The sequence below is a fragment of the Microtus oregoni genome, unplaced genomic scaffold (assembly GCF_018167655.1).
Source record: "Microtus oregoni isolate MIOR12 unplaced genomic scaffold, Mior012 000010F_ref0000083, whole genome shotgun sequence".
NCBI lineage: Eukaryota > Metazoa > Chordata > Mammalia > Rodentia > Cricetidae > Microtus > Microtus oregoni.
This window is the reverse complement of record NW_024543069.1, coordinates 8,556,896-8,573,839: the sequence shown is the minus strand read 5'-3', so window position 1 is coordinate 8,573,839 and position 16,944 is coordinate 8,556,896. Positions and strand designations below refer to the sequence as shown.

General features: G+C 39.8%; 1 protein-coding gene across 1 annotated transcript in view; it reads right to left on the bottom strand.

Moving 5' to 3' along the window:
* Wdr49 (WD repeat domain 49) overlaps positions 1–16,944 on the bottom strand; it is a 118,304-nt gene that overhangs the window by 53,461 nt on the left and 47,899 nt on the right. The window contains exons 8-9 of the mRNA XM_041659531.1: positions 8,798–8,962; positions 3,155–3,270 (exon numbers count right to left, since the gene is read on the bottom strand). Coding sequence (XP_041515465.1) covers positions 3,155–3,270; positions 8,798–8,962 — 281 coding nt within the window. The remainder of the gene's footprint in view (positions 1–3,154; positions 3,271–8,797; positions 8,963–16,944) is intronic.

The following is a 16,944-nucleotide window of genomic DNA, read 5'->3' as shown; positions in this document are numbered from 1 at the left end:
ACTAAATTTCAGTGTTGTTAAGTTGATAACAATATTGCGTGTTTCTTCATATGTGTGAAACTGTTGTATTAGCTTTGTTTGAAACAAACAACTTCTCAGTCATTAGCTATAATGCATATGAATGTATGAGTGCATATGGTGGTGCCTCACCATGGTTTTATTGTTCCATTTGCCAATACTTTAAGAGTGAATTAAAGAATATAGACTATGGGATAGGTTCAGCTACCTACAAAGTTTGTAACCTTGCCTTGTCTGATGACCTCTTCAAGCCTCAATTTTCCCCCATACAGAAGAAAGGTAACATTTTCTCCCCTGGTTCTAAAGACAGAGTAAATTTTAACGTCTATATTTATTATTGTTTACAAGCAATGATTTGTCTCATTCAGTAAGTATGTTTGTATATATGTGTGATTAGAATTAGACATACCATTTAAATTTATTCAGAATATTGTATATATATTAGACTCATCATTTATATATATTAGAAATATCACATATATACCATAAGAGTATCTCCTTAATTTAGCAGTATATTAGAATATATAGCTAATAGAGTGCATATAATTTTATGAATACTATACACAAAACTTAGTAATAAATATTCCTCGGTTCAACAAAGAACAAAGAATAATGTGCACAAAGACAAGAGGAAAACATATTTCCTCCATTCTAGTTGTGAAAAAGAATGTTCAAGTATTGAAATAGAAACAAATATCAACACCATTTTACAAACAGGACAGGAATTTCTAGATATAGTAGAAAAAATGAAGACCTGAAGGTGTGTAGATGATCTATTAAGCTTAGACCGGGAAATGAGCAGAATGGGGCAAATTAAAGTGCTACAGCCTTCATTCACACAGACATGGCGCTCTAAAGAATGCAGCTATAGTACTCACAGGTGCAGGTGTCCAAAACTTAGGATATAAAATGAATAAAACTTAGGACAGCTGGGTTGTGCATTGGAGGAAAAGTCAATAAAAATGGTGACGGTCTATGCCTGTGGCCATGAAGCAAAGCTCAAAATCCAATAGGCAAGCGGTGTCCGAGAAAGGACTATACAATGCGTTCAGTTTCGAACATGCTGAATCTTGAGTTTCGGAGAGAGATATCTAGTAAAAAAGTAGATGAGTGAGCTTAGAGGTAACAGCTCAAGGCAGAGATTTGAGGCTCCTAGAAGACACTGCTTGCCTACCAAGATGAAGGCAAAGATTAAATTAGATAATGTATGTAAAATACCCACTGCTTTACAGCACCATGAACAAAATAAGCCAGCAAGTGTATTTAGGTGCCTCATTCAATCAAAGCAATTTCTACTCAATCCTGAGTGTAATTATCAAACCAATCTGTATAGCTAGACAGAGCCTGAAGTTAAAGCTTCAGCTTAACCTGAGAGGCTCTCTCTGGATTTTACAGAAAGCATGATAAGATGATTGACAATCTCTACTTTTTCTTCTTTAATCACTGAACCACGCTGAGTGGTTTCAAGGCCATATTTTCTCAGCTATAACCACGCAGTTGTCTTTATAAGCTGAAAGCCTAGTAGTTAGAAAGGACCCTATCTGGTTCATGAAAGCTCTGTCCTAATGAAATGCTCCTAAGGAAACAGATTTTGGAAATCCATATCTATAAATATTGGATAATATAACTGATAATTCTTTAATGCATTCTACAGATAAATGACCCAAGTCTGACAACTCTGAGAAAGATGGAAAAAATGGAGAAAAAGAAGAATCTAATTTTCTTTTATTTTACTCTTCTTAAATTTTCTCTTAGTTATTGTAAGTAACTAACAGCTCACAAACATATACCAAAGCACAAAATGTTTCTTTAGGCCACTTTTCAATAACTCGACATATTAAACACTTTAAATTTTGTTTAAAAGCAATCATAAATACTATCTTTGAGGCTAATTTTTAACTATGACTATCTAAAAATGCAAAGAAATGCTGTCTGTGAATTCTGTTTTAATTCATTTTTTCTGTTTGGAATGTAAACTGGATCAACTGGATACCATAGCCTTACCCTTCCATGGGATTAGAGACTTCAATTTAGTCATAACCATGGTCTAGCTGTAGACCTCTGAGCCCCAGCCTGCTGAAGAGTTGTAACTTGGTAATGAATAAGGATTGATGCCAGGCCTGCGAAAAAGCCTTGTCCTTCCAGCTAAGGATGATTGAATTGGTCTTTAATATCAAGTGGAATGATCTGAACTATGTTTCCTTTCTCATCAAACTCCTTTTGAAAACAGTCCACATATAATCGTTTTAGAATTGAAAAAAATGTCTGTTCTATGATTGAGGAAAATCATCTAATATTCACTACTGATTTAAAAATGTCTTAAGCCTACTTTCAGGCCATCCATAAAAGTTACAATTATATAACAAACAATATCAGGCAAGTTACCTAATACAGCAATGTTTTATGAAGTATCAAAATTCTAAGTGAGAAATTCTTAAAACACTTAATTTTCCTGGTGTTTATGCAATGGCATAGAAACGTGCTTATCCATGAATCCATGATCCCTTTTTTCTCTCAAGAAAAGTAAACAAAAATCATTTTCCTAATAATGGCGGGAAAGAGGTGCACCTGTGGAAGGCAGAGAATGGTGGGTGAGGTGCGTTTTCCCAGTGCTCGGTGATGGTGCTGGCAGAGGGGTCTTTCTCTACTATAGCAAAGAACAGGGCTCCTACTGTGATTAACCTAACCTGTTGTTCGTAGGCCTTTAGAACTGGTTTGCGGAAGATACGTGGATTCCTTTTGAGACGCAGGTAATGAAAATGTATCAAAAGAAAAATAAAAGATTTCCTGTGCAATTGAGGAGGCGATTACAACAGTAAGAGTTACTGACTTTACGATATGGAAGAGACTTGGAAACTCATGAAATGATAATACATATTTATCTGGAACTTTTAAAATAATACTCAGATTTCCAAACCCAAAGGAAAGCCCCAAATGGCTGCCCTAGTCACCGAGATGAATAACCTTGCAGTATTTTATTCACAGAGCACCCAGTCAGTTCCAACTCACCTACCTAGACGACCAACAAGTTAATGACTCAGAAACAAATGAGACTTCTTTCATCTCCTTTTATATTTTGATTCAAATAAGAACATCCTCATTTTCACTTCTGATATTTTACGTAAGAATATCATACCTCTCCCATCCCACAACCAGGATCGTCTTCTTAAGAACCAGGATCTGTGAAATGCCCACAACTCCATCTTGCCCAGCATTTAGGCTGTGGTGACAATAGCCATTAAAGTCCCACACCTTGAAGAAAAACATGAAAACCAACAGTGAGATGGGAACCTGAGAATACCTTCCGTGTGTGAAACAACAGTGCAACAGGAAAAGTCTGTTACATATGAGTGTTGACATTCTATGTTAGTTTATCTCAAATGTCAATTGTGTGAAGTTTGAAATCACTTAGGAGGCAAATCTCTGAGTGTTTACTCTGAGGGTGTTTCCAGAGAACGCTAACTCACATGGAAAGACGTGCTCTAAATGTTCATCTCATGGGCTGAGAGCCAAGGCTGAACAAAGAGGAAACAAATGGGTGATGCATTGTCACTTATCCATCTATTTTCTGCCTGCACTTTTGGTGAGACCAGTCTCTTCAGGCTTCCCCAACATGACAAACTGTGCTTCCAACCATGACCCAAAATAGACCCTTTTAAAAGTCGCTTCTGCCTGGTATTTTATCATAGCAACTTGAAAAGTAACTAGTACAGAAAATCGGTACCAAGAAATAGATCTCTCACTGTGATGAACCTGACCACATGGGAATAGTCCTTTGGGACTGGATTTTGGAAGAGGTGTGGATAAGTTTGGGGCTGCGGGGTGTAGATGCTCTAGAATGCCCTAAGATGGGCTTGCTGTGAGGTTTGCAGGACAAAAATGTGGAGAGAAGAACCGGGCAGTGGTGGCGCTTGCCTTTACTCCCAGCATTTGGGAGGCAAAGGCGGGTGGATCTCTGGAGTTCAAGGCCAGGACAGGTTCCAAAGCTACAGGGAATACAGAGAAACCGTCTCAAAAAAACCAAAATAGAAAAAAAAAGAAGAAGAAAAGACTGCTGAGAGAGAAAAGTGCATAGGAGAAGACAAGCTCATGAGCTGTGAGAGAACGGGACCTCTAGTGAGAACTGGACTAGAAGATACTCATGTTATAATTTGGCAAAGAATCTAAAACCTTCTCATCGTGTTCTGAGAACACGAGTGGGGGCAATGACTAGCCTCCTGTGTCACTGTGTGTGTCTGCATGGGTATGTTCTTCTGAGTTTTCTTTGTCTTTTGCTATTTTCTCTGTGCTTTATTTGTTTCATTGTGGTTTATTTCGTTTTTTGCTAGCTTGCTTGCTTGCTTATTTTCTAAAGGTAGAGAGAAAAAAGGTGTGGAGCTGAAAGGGTGGAAAGGTGAGGAGGACCTGGAAGAAGATGAGGCAGGAAAAACCTTGGTCAGAATATATTGTGTGGAAAAAAAAATTTTTCAAAAAAAAAAAGTAATGGAATAATTTGTTTGGCAGAAGATAACATTCAGACACAGATACTGCTCGTTGTTCTTGTTCCCCCATGAGAAAGCAGAAAGTAGATCAAAGCAGTGTGAGGAAATAGGTCAGAGAAGAAATGATTTTGAGTGAAGTCAAATTTGCAGAAATGGCACTTGAGATAAAAACAATATAAATGTTGAAGAGATTAATGCCACTAAAGAGATAAATATTTTTTTTTTACCTAGGAACAATAGAAAAAAATGCGAAAAGGACAAGACATCAACCATCAAGGTCTACAACTTGTACAAATGAAAATTCACCTATAATAAGAGAGCCTGGACTGAAAATACTACCAAATCATTTCTTACCAGAAAACATCTACCTGGGGATGGGTATTTACAGATTCGGTCATCCAGACAAATGGGAGACACTACAGTTGTGATAGAAGGGTCAAACTATATCTCAAGATGGAAGCAGACCTTGGCAGCAGCATCCGAACTAGCACTGGTTACAACAAAACCATGGCTTTAGAGACTTGAGAATGAGGGTCTCCCAGCATCTGTGGGAGAGAAACTGAAAATTTAGATGCTCACCAGTGAGTAGAGATGCAGTTGGTCATGTCCAAGAAATGAAGCAAGAGAAACAAAGAAGCAGGCTTACGCAGTTTCTAAAGAGATGAACAGTGAGCAGACATGGAAGTACAGTGTTTCCCAGCAAGAGGAAGACACCACCCTGCCCACATGCCTTTCTCCAGACTTTTCCAACTGCCTGTTTTTCTGCATCACCCGAAATACTTTTAAATAAATGTGTGAATATAATGAAGTGTTTTCTTGATTTGTGCGAGATACTCTTGCAAATAAGTGTGACACAAAGAGGGGTTCTTAGGATTTAAAGCACATGGATTAAAGACATAGATCCCCATCTGTCCTTACAACTTTCTTTCCAGCTCTGAAGCAGTCAACTAACTAGAACTGAGTCCTCAGCCTGCGAGCTCTAACCCAATTACTGTGTAGATAGTTAAGGAACTTAATGTGTTAAGGACACCCAGCTGGTACCTACTGGAAAATTCACCACATGACTGCTTCTGTGGGGGTGGGGGGAATGTCTTTTTTTTTTTTTTTTTTTTTTAGTGATCACCAGTGTGCTATTGTATTGAATATTTTGGAATCAGTTACCATCCTTTCTGTTTGTTTGTCTTCCCTTACATGTGATATAGGCACCATATTCCTCAAGGATGACTAAAAAACTAAACATCTAATTCAGGGTCTAAAGCATACTCCTGTCTTTTGTTAATCAATCTGCCAGACCCAATCTTAAAGTATATCTAATAATGGTTCTACTCGCTACTCTGGGACTGTGGTATTGACAGGGCCAAAAGATACATTTTTACAGGGAGGGAATCTGTAGGTTACTGGCAATTAAAGGAAGCCCAAAGATGAAACATTTTGACAAATATTATGCAGAGATCAAGTTGGCACTGTGTATCAAAATTAAAACCAATACACTCTTTGACTTCAAAGTTCAACATCTGTAAACTTATCTCACAGATAGATTCATTCTCAGAACATTTTTAAGCATACCCTATAGTGCTGTTTATAAACCCTAAAATTTTGAATCAATGTGATTCCAATTAGCAGGAGACTTAAGTTGTATCATATGATAGAACCACCAGTAAATGGATCATGCTGCTGGCATTGTTCAGCAGTTAAAGCGCACGCTTAGAATGTGCACGGTACTTGTTTCATCCTGAGTAACAGCCTCCATGTGCACAAAAGAGAGGATGAGTCACCTGCTATTTCTAGACTCGCCCCGAAACCCTAACAACGGGGCCACCTTTGACTACAGCACTTTAACTCTTGGAGCTTCAGCACCCTCAGACATAAACTATGGATTTAGTCCTGCATTGCTGTGGGGGAGGGGGCTTTGTAACAGTATCTGCTGCAAAGGTAACATTTTATAGAATTTAGTAAACATCATTATTATATAGACTATCCTTATAAACTACTATCCAGGGGAGAACCCTGAAACCGCAGACCAGCGTGTACAGTGGTCTGTCATCTAGCGAAAAATAGCTCTTTGAGGATAGAAAAGTAGACGAGAAATCAGCAGTGCTGGTCTCATAAGGGGAAAGGGGAGCAGAGACTCCGTGTAGACGTTACTTCAAAGATTAATTAGTTTTCAGATCTTTCAAAACCATGGTAAGTGGAACATAATGTTAATGCTTTGATCATACAACTTCTGAATTGAGATCATAAATGTGGTTACAAACTGTCATTCATTTTTATTCCCTCACAAAATATGACCAAATAAGTTTAACCTTTATTTACACTCTAATACAGTGATTGCCAGATTTCAGATTATGTTGTGTGACTGTGATAAGAATAAACACATCTTAAAATTCAATCAGAATATTACTGCTGGGCGGTGGTGGCGCACGCCTTTAATCCCAGCACGCGGGAGGCAGAGGCAGGCGGATCTCTGTGAGTTCGAGGCCAGCCTGGTCTACAAGAGCTAGTTCCACGACAGGAACCAAAAGCTACGGAGAAACCCTGTCTCAAAAATCCAAAATAAGAAAAAAAAAAGAATATTACTTAATAGATTTTAAGGTTTATTTTGGTATGAATTTATGCATATGTGTCTCTGCATGTTTATGTGGACAAGCATGCAGAGGTCCACGGACTGGAGGCCAGAAGAAGATGCCCTCTAGCAAAAGTTCCAGGCAGTTGTAGAATGCGGGCACTGGGAACTGAACTCAGATCTGCGAAAGAGCAGAAATGTTTCTCAACTGTTCAGCCTTCTCTTCAGCAAGTAGATTTATAGTCACCACTAACAGGTTGCTACAGAGAATCTAGGGTCTTCTGGGCTCTGCATCCATGTTGTATTGCTTTCTTTTAGACAAGACTCTTACTCTGATCAGCTAAAACAATTCCCATGAAGAAATATTGAAAAGATCTGGCCATTCCTCTTTCTAGGAAATGTTTATCATGGAAATGTTTGCAGTATCTACAAGGTCTGCCTTACCCTGAACTCCATAACCAGTTCCTTCTACATAAGGGGGAAATCGGTTTTTATCCCTTCTTCTATTTTTGCCTCAGTTTTCACACTTTAAGATTGGATAATGAGGCGTTGGATGATTCCTCTTGCCTGTAAAACACTCCAGTTTTGGTTGTTGCTCTTTTATTTCTCTTCATCTGTTAGGACTGGGGTGACCAGTGACTGACTTTTACACATTGTATTAGATCTCCTGTGAATGGTGACCTTTCCATTAACAGTTCCCCGTCCTCTTCTCACTGATCCAGGTTTGCATAGCCGTATTCTGCTGATATACTGAATGTTTCATGCTAAATCCACCCTAGCTCCCTTCTCATGGTGACAGTTATCACCCCAGGTTTTCCCTTAACTTTGCCCCTAAATGTAAGGTAATGTTTCTACATGCCCAAGTAGCTTTTTGTGACTCCCCTGCACTTTAACAGAATGTATTATCTATCCCATGCCAGTGGTTCATTTACCATGGGAGGTAGTCTAACATCTTCCTGTCCCTGTTATGGACAGCTTTGGGAATCAGGTAGTTTATTTAAGAAACTGCTCTTGTTACCTCACAGTGTCACAAGTCACCAATGAAAGACTACCATGGCTGTCTGCGTGGCTCCAGGTGAGAAGTGTCACTGGTAACAATTTCTACTACTTGCCTCGGCCTTAACATGAAAATTTGGTCACGTTGCAAATTAAAATATCTCCTTCCTCACAGAACAAATAAAGGGTAGTTGTAAAATAAGAAAACTGTAAGAAATAAGGTACTGTTAGTTTAGGATGGAAAAGAAATATGATTATGATTATAGTTTTATTATCCCATCTCACCACCTCCCTATGTTCATATAACAAAAATGCAAGTCATTAAATATGTTTACTTTCAAGTGTTCATCTTTTTGAAAAAAAGGATATTACTGCCATTTAAAAACTTTATTATGTTATCCTATCCCACATTTCATAAATTTAGAAAAAAAGAAAACTAGAGAGATGTTAGTCGAAGCATGTGAAAATTATCCAAGCCTCCTGTTTTCAAAAAGTAATCATGCACTAGAAGAGGCTTTCTGAAATAAGTATGCTTGGCTATTTTATTACAAATAATTTATTCAGAGAACTCATTTATTCATCATTCTTACAGCTTCATTGTTGGCTGGTTTATTTAGCTGCTATCTGGTCTTGTCTTTCTTCTCCCAAGGCAACAGCAAGCAAAGCTTCAGTTGTGACTCTCCACACATCCTTCGAACCTCCTCATACCTGGGTAGAAGAAGTCTCTCTTTGTCCATACCTTTACAGTCCCGTCTGTGCTGCCAGTCAAAAGCCGGGACTCGTTTGCATCCAAGGCCATGGTGCTGATCTCTGCGTTGCCATGGCAACCAGAAAACTGTTTGATTTTCTGCCCAGTTTCTATCATCCAGAAGGAAACAGTAGACCCCACATCAGAGCTGATTACCTAGGGGAAAATAGCATAGTGAAGAAATTAAATACAGTTTCAGGATCAACCACTTCCATTTCAATAAAAAAAATATCTTGACTGCATTTTCGCCGCTGAGATCCCCCAGCAGTTAAACACATTTTTTGCAATGTGTTATTCCTTCTGTTTGTTAAGCTGATAACATTTCAATTTGTAGGTCAGAGCTGAAGTAATGAAGTCATGATTCTCTTTATTATAGAAGATAGTTATCTGTTTCCTTTACCCACCACACAGCCCGACTGTCTAGAGGCCATCTTGACTTAATACCTCATTGCTAATAAACATGTAAATCTTTCACGTTTATTAAAAAAAGGCAAATCTCAGAGTTATGCTACTGAGACACTATTCACTAAACAAAACGGAACTTTTAATTTGTGATCTACTTCCGTGTAACACTAATAAAACGAGGCACTTCAGGCCACTATGGGAAGTAGTTAAGGTCAACACGTTACTGAACCTGTTACTTTTTATGCCATAAGTCCTTTTCTTTCTCTTTACTCAGAGTGTTGTGTGTATCTGTGTGCGTGCGTGTGTCTGTGTGTGTCTGCGTGTGTCTGTGTGTGTTTTACAATTATTCATGTATCACTGAAAACAAAGAGCACAGGTTAAATATAAATCCACATATACATATATACTTCAAGATGAAAACAACAAAACAAATGCTAGGAGGAAGAAGATTAAATATGATAAGAATGAGAAAATTTGTGTTTGATAGAGGCAAGTCAACCACATCTTTCCACTTCAGATATGCAACATCGATAAGGCATTTTTTTGTTAAAAACTCCTTTACCAGCGAGACTGTAGAGGTCTAGTTAATGAAAGAATACTGATAAGGACGTAAACATGTAGACAGTAATTTATCTAGGGTAATACTTTGCTTTTGAGAAGACAAAGTATTTCCCTACTGTTTACATGTTAAGTGTCATTCTATAAATGCAAACTTATTGAGAAAAGTTTCTATTTCAGATCACACGTGTTGAGGGAAGCAAACGTATATTAGTAAGACTAATTGGTGGTCATCATCAACACATGCATCCATTCTACAGGCACTTGCTGAATATCCAGACAGTAGCAGAAAAACTTTAATGACAAATTCCTAGTTTCAAAAACTCTAGATCTATGGATTAAAATCTCCATGTAGCGTCCAGAGGGATGGTTCAGTCTGTAAAGAGCTTGTCACACAAGCATGAGGAAATGAGATCTTTAAAAAAGAGCCTGGACATGGCAGCCCACCACACTTATTAGCCTAGTGATCACTTGCAAGCTTGAAGGCATTAGTGGTCGATGATTTTACCAATGATTCTTGACAGGTAATTCTTTTTTCCCACCTTTTGTAACTAGTCTTGCTACCCAAGGTGAGAGTGAAACAGTGTGGTCAACCTTTATCCACTGCAGAACCCTATGATACTTAAAATTCACTTAAAAGATACGAGGACTTCTTGTTGAAAAACATTAAGAAATTTGGTGAAGGCTAAGTTCAATGCATGTGAAGGGACAAAGAAATTAATTGTCTTAGTTAGAATTTCTATTGCTCTGGTCAAACTCTATGACCAAAAGTAACCTGGGGAGGAATGAGTTCCTTTCACCTTATAGTTTGCAAGTACATCACAGAGAAAAGCCAGGGTAGGAACCTGAGGCAGGGGCAGAGGCTGGATTGCTGCTTACTGACTTGTTCCTCATGGCGTCTTCAGTCTGCTTTCTTATATCACTCAGGACCATTAGCCTTGGGGTGGCACTGCCCACAATGGGGTCGGCTCCTGCCTTAGTTACTGTTCTATTGCTATGAAGAGACACCATCCCCAAAGCAACTCTCACAAAAATAAACACTTAAACATGGACTCAAAGCCCACCGCCAGTGACAATGTCCCTCTAAAAGGCCACATTTCCAATTATTTCCAAACAATTCCACTAACTGAGGATGAGCATTCAGGCAATGAGCCCATGGGAGCCATTCCTAAGCAAACCACCACAAGCCGTTACATCAATCACTAATTAAGAAAACGCCACACTGGCTTACCCATGGCATTACCTTATGGAGGCATGGTTTATTTTTCAATTTAAGTTTCCTCCTCTCAGAGGACTCTAGCTTGTGAGAGTTGACATACAACTAGGACATAGTCATTGGGAACATGATCTCAGAGCAACTGTGATTGTCTGCACAGAATGTTCACAAGACTGGAGCTAGCAACTGTTGATCGTGGATTAAGGAAGCAGTCACATGGGACCCAACCTCTCATTGATAAACTATTGGCAACTGAAAGATTCTAGAAGAGAGGGAGTCGTTGTCTTCAGTGTGTGCCCAATCAAGGAATCCACTGGAAAGTTCCAACCTTGTGGTAACACAGACAATTCTGCTTAAAATGACTGAGTCACAAAATAAACCAAAAGTGGTATGTATGTAATAAAGGAACATATAGGCATAAAAGCGTATGGCAGGAGATTAAAGAGTGGGTGAGACCAAGAGTAATTAGAGTGTATTAATTATATACATGTATGAAATTGTCAAAGAAAAAAGTTCATGAGTTAAAAAGTGAGAGGAAAGTCATAGTTATTAAAACTGCTGCAGAGGATGTTGTTGGTAGAGACACAGAAGAGCAGAGAACAGAGAAGGGATGCAAGAAGACCACTCAGAGCCAGCTGGAATCATGCATGTAAAAGTCTTGGCTAAGCAAGTCATTCTAATGCAGAAAGGAGAGGAGGGGTTGAAAGAAGTAACGAACCATTGGTAAAGTTTATGTTTAAGAGAAACAGAAAAGAATCAGGATCAGATCGCTTTTAAGCTTTGTTCTCTTCACTGAAGCTTCAATTCTGATTAAATGATTCCTTAAATGACATGAAATATTACTATTAAGCTAGGGGAAGACATCAAAGTTGAATGACCTGTATCTTTGAAATAAAGTGACCTAATATTTTTATCATCCTAAGCATATGCTTGTTTCCACTTGATTTTGTTTGAGCACCCAGAATCTCCAGCAAATGTTCTCAAGTCTGTCTGTTTCACTAGTTAATTGCCTGAAGTTGGGCATGAAAGTCAATCATATTAATTAACCTCTATAGGCATCACTTTACCCATCTGTGATGCAGAGATAATTACAGCTAACCCAAACCTTGTTAAAAGGGCTTAAAGAAACTAATGTTTGTAAATCACTAACTACAGCATATGGCATTGCTGCAAGTAAGCTATAAAAGTTAGCCATGTCACTCTTCCAAGGCTCATTGCTGTAGGCTATTATTGATGCTCGTTCATCTTTTATGTTCTAATTAAAGAAAAATAATATATGACTTTCTGATATGATACCACAACAATGAATGAAGATGGTTATAATTTTAGAAACTAGAGTTCAATGTACATTGAAATTTCAAATATATCATGGCTCTTATCTTACATAATCATTATTTATTTGATTCATAATTTTTTACATATATAAGGTGATTTGATCAGATTCACTCTCTTTGTTATCCTCTCTTAGTCCCTTTTACTCCTAACAAACTCCTTCTTCAAACTAGTCTCTCACCTGCCATGTCTTTCATGTCATGCGTGTGTGTGTGTGCAGGTTGTGCATGTGTGTCTGTGTGTATAGTGCACTATATTTAATTAGAAGGTCATATATAAGCATGAAAGGGGGAGTATTTAACTGAACAGTGACGGCAACTTTCCAGTCTTTACATCACTAACTATTAATGAAAACTCCTCAGGGAGAGGTAGGGTTTCATGAGTTTCTCTCCCCCCATAATGAATTACTGACAGGCCAAGTCTTAATGCAGGTGTTGATCAGGTAAAACTGCTGTTTCACGTTCTGTCATGAAGTAGCCACAAAATGCCCAGAAGACAATGCTACATAAATTCTAAGGGATTACGATTCCATACTCTTTAAATAAATACAAAATTCTCTGAGCATAAAAAGCAATTTGCGATAGTAGTCTTTTTTAAAAAATGACTAAAAAAAAACCATATATGAGTGAGTACATCCCATGTTCCTTTTGGGGTCTGGCTTACCTCACCCAGGGTAGTGTTTTCTTCTTCTTTTTTTTTTTTATTGAGAAAAAAAATTCCGCCTCCTCCCAGCCTCCCACTCCTCCCCCCCTCCTCCTCTCCCCCTCCCCCCACTCCTCTCCCCCTCCCTCTCCAGTCTGAAGAGCAGTCAGGGTTCCCTGCCCTGTGGAAAGTCCCAAGTCCTCCCCCCTCCATCCTGGTCTAGGAAGGAGAACATCCAAACTGGCTAGGCTCCCACAAAGCCAGCACATTAAGTACTATCAAAACCCCGTGCCATTGTCCTTGGCTTCTCATCAGCCCTCATTGTTCGCCATGTTCAGAGAGTCCGGCCCTATCCCAAGCTTTGTCAGTCACAGTCCAGCTGGCCTTGGTGAGCTCCCAATAGATCAGCTCCACTGTCTCAGTGGGTGGCTGCACCCCTCATGGTCCTGACTTCTCGGCTCATGTTCTCCCTCCTTCTGCTCCTCATTGGGACCTTGGGAGCTCAGTCCAGTGCTCCAGTGTGGGTCTCTGTCTCTATCTCCATCCATCACCAGATGAAGGTTCTATGGTGATATGCAAGATATTCGTCAGTATTGCTCTAGGATAGGGTCATTTCAGGTTCCCTATCCTCAGCTGCCCAAGGAACTAACTGGGGACATCACCTTGGGCTCCTGGGAGCCACTCTCAGTTCAATTCTCTTGCCAACCCCAGGGTGGCTCCCTTAACTAAGAATTGTGCTTCCATGCTCCCCTATCCAACCTTCCTTTATCCCAATCATCCTTTTTCCCCAAGTTCCCCCCATCCTCCCCTTCTCCCTTTTCTCTCCCCTTCTCTCCTTACCCCCATCCCACCCCACCCCCAAGATCCCAATTTTCTCCCCGGCAATTTTATCTACTTCCCATAGCCAAGAGGATAACTATATGTTTTTCCTTGGGTTCACCTTCTTACTCAGCTTCTTTAGGTTCACCAATTGTAGACTCCGTGCATGGGATGTACTCACTCATATATGGTTTCTAGCCTTAAACAAAGGACATTGAGCCTATAATTAGTGATCCTAGAGAAGCTAAATAAGGAGAACCAAAAGAAAACCATATAGGCATCCTCCTGAATATTAACCTTCATCAGGCGATGAAAGGAGACAGAGACAGAGACCCACATTGGAGCACCGGACAGAAATCTCAAGGTCCAAATCAGGAGCAGAAGGAGAGAGAGAGCACGAGCAAGTAACTTAGGACCGCGAGGGGTGCACCCACACACTGAGACAATGGGGATGTTCTATCGGGAACTCACCAAGGCCAGCTGGTTTGGGTGTGAAAAAGCCTGGAATAAAACCGGACTCGCTGAACATAGTGGACAATGAGGACTACTGAGAACTCAAGAACAATGGCAACGGGTTTTTATTTTTGTTTTTTTTTTTTTGGTTTTTTTTTTTTTTTTTGGTTTTTCGAGACAGGGTTTCTCTGTGGTTTTAGAGCCTGTCCTGCTGTCCTGGAACTAGCTCCTACTGCACGTACTGGCTTTGTGGGAGCCTAGGCAGTTTGGATGCTCACCTTACTAGACCTGGATGGAGGAGGGTGGTCCTTGGACTTCCCACAGGGCAGGGAACCCTGATTGCTCTTTGGGCTGACAAGGGAGGGGGACTTGATTGGGGGAGGGGCATGGAAATGGGAGGCGGTGGCGGGGAAGAGACAGAAATCTTTAATACATAAATAAATTTTAAAAACAAGAAAAAAATGACTAAAGCTTGTGAAGGATTTTTAACTGTTTTCAAATCAAATTAAGCAAGTAGTATATGTCCAGTACTAAAAGATGACTGTTCCCCAGCAGAAATATACATGAAAGTATATTTGTTTATATAACGTTGACATATAAAAACCATGTTAAAAAATTTGCCCCTCTACCCTTTCGCCTATGTAGACATTGGTTCTGGGATCAGTAACGACCACCCTCGGTTGCATTGTGTATTTAAAGTTGACATTTTAAAGTCGTGTTAAAAAATTTGCCCCTCTACCCTTTTACCCATGTAGACATTTGTTTTGGGATCAGCAAATGAAAGACCCTCAGGGACCTTTCCTCCGATGATGAAGACCCCAGAACCAGGACACTCCGAGACCAAACCACAGGATGCAATTAGCAAGAGGTTTATTGAGTAGACACAGGTACCTGCGGGGCGGCAAGATCTCTTGGAAGACTTGCGGGCCTGCCAACTGGAGGGCGGGCTTTTAATAGGGAAGAGCAAAAAGCAAGTTTACAGAAGCAAAAGCGTGGTTATCGGAATGAGGCAGGGGGCATGAATGGTTTCCTCTCTCAGCATGGATCCTGTTTTGCAGTCAACCTGCTTTGTTGATGTCCTATCTTATCGATATCCTGCCTTGCAGTCTTCCTATCTCATAGACATCCTGCTCTCTCAAGCACATGGGATGTTCTTATGAGAGCAGGCTGGTTGCTGATCCGGAGAATTTTTTTTTAAGCAAACAGGACTTTCCCCCAGGAGCATGCTAGCTGCGGGTTTTGAGGAGGGGGTCTGTAGGGTCTTTCACAATGACCACCCCCTGTTGCATGGCGCACCCCCTCCCCTGCCCACCTGCTTGAGCTCCGGCACACCGGCCCTCCGTTTGTATCACTCTTCTCTGCTCCTTCAGGGCTAATTCAGGAAACCTGAATCAACTGTGGCAACAGCAGACAGCCAGTCTGATTCCATTATATGGAATTCTGCCTTCCCGTGCTGAAGGCAAGAAAGCCGTGCATTGAAACCGACCATGTCACAAATACTCAACCTGCTTTTCCTAGCTTCTATTTTTCTAGGGCAACATTGGAAAATTAGAGAAACAATGCACCTGAAAAGATTTCATGTTTAGTAAGACTACAGTTAATATAGATTGGCAGGTTAGGAAAGTAATTTAACTCCAAGACACTAGGAACTTTGTTTTTAGCTAGTGATTTTTATAAGCAATAAAGTCCAGAATAAATACTGGCAACACACTGGTGAGCTTCCTTTTGGCTACAGCAAATCTCTTTATGCATGCGGTTCAAGTCTGCTTGTCTTTTATCTGAGTAAACCGCAGCCATTGTTGACTTGCCCTCCATCTGCAGAACAGAAGTGGCCTCACCTAAAACCCACATTCCAGTGCAAATGGGCCTCACATGCTGGCCTGCTGTGACAAGAACCTAATACATTCTACGTACCTGAGCTTGTAAGTGTCTAGGAAGATATGGGATCTTTCTGTCTCTCATCTAAGGCTGTCACAGCTAATCAGACAATTTCAACAATCCATGTCACCTAATTGTCTTCTTGCAATTCCACAAATAGCAGACAAAATGAGTCATCCTTCATATGCATCCCGAGTAGGGGTCTAAGTAACAGCAGGAATCCAAAGTGATAGCAGCAGATGCCATTGACTACCAGGGGATGGAGATATGTTATTAAATTGCTGCTTATAATGGTATTTTTTAAAGTCGGTGCTATTTATGGCCCCATAACAGGAAGCAGGCTACTTCCTTTATGCTCATTTTTCATCACATCACTAGGAGTTATATTTTAGTAAGTGGAGAGATGAGGAGAATGCTAACATACCGTGAACTAGCATATAAACCGGATTCCAATATCTTAAGACAACCATTCTCTATCTATAAATTTTGTTCCTCAGATTTTGCCTCTTCCAATGTTAATTTGTAGCTACTACTTCATATTAATTCCTTGGATTCATTGATCACCATATGTTTGCAAGTATTTCTAAGACTTACCTAAAATAATGAAAGACTCTGTATCACCTTTGATGAGAAAAGACAGAGGAAAATGTGATGCAACAAAAAGTAAATGAAGAAAGGGGAGAAGAAAGAAGCAGCGCAAATAGAGAAAATGTATTAATTGTAAGAATTATACAGAGAGTACTTCAGGAGGCTTCAAAATTAAAGCAAGACCTAACTGACATGAAGGAATGAGTTACACAGAGAACTGAGAGACAAGAACTTCAGGCAACAGAGA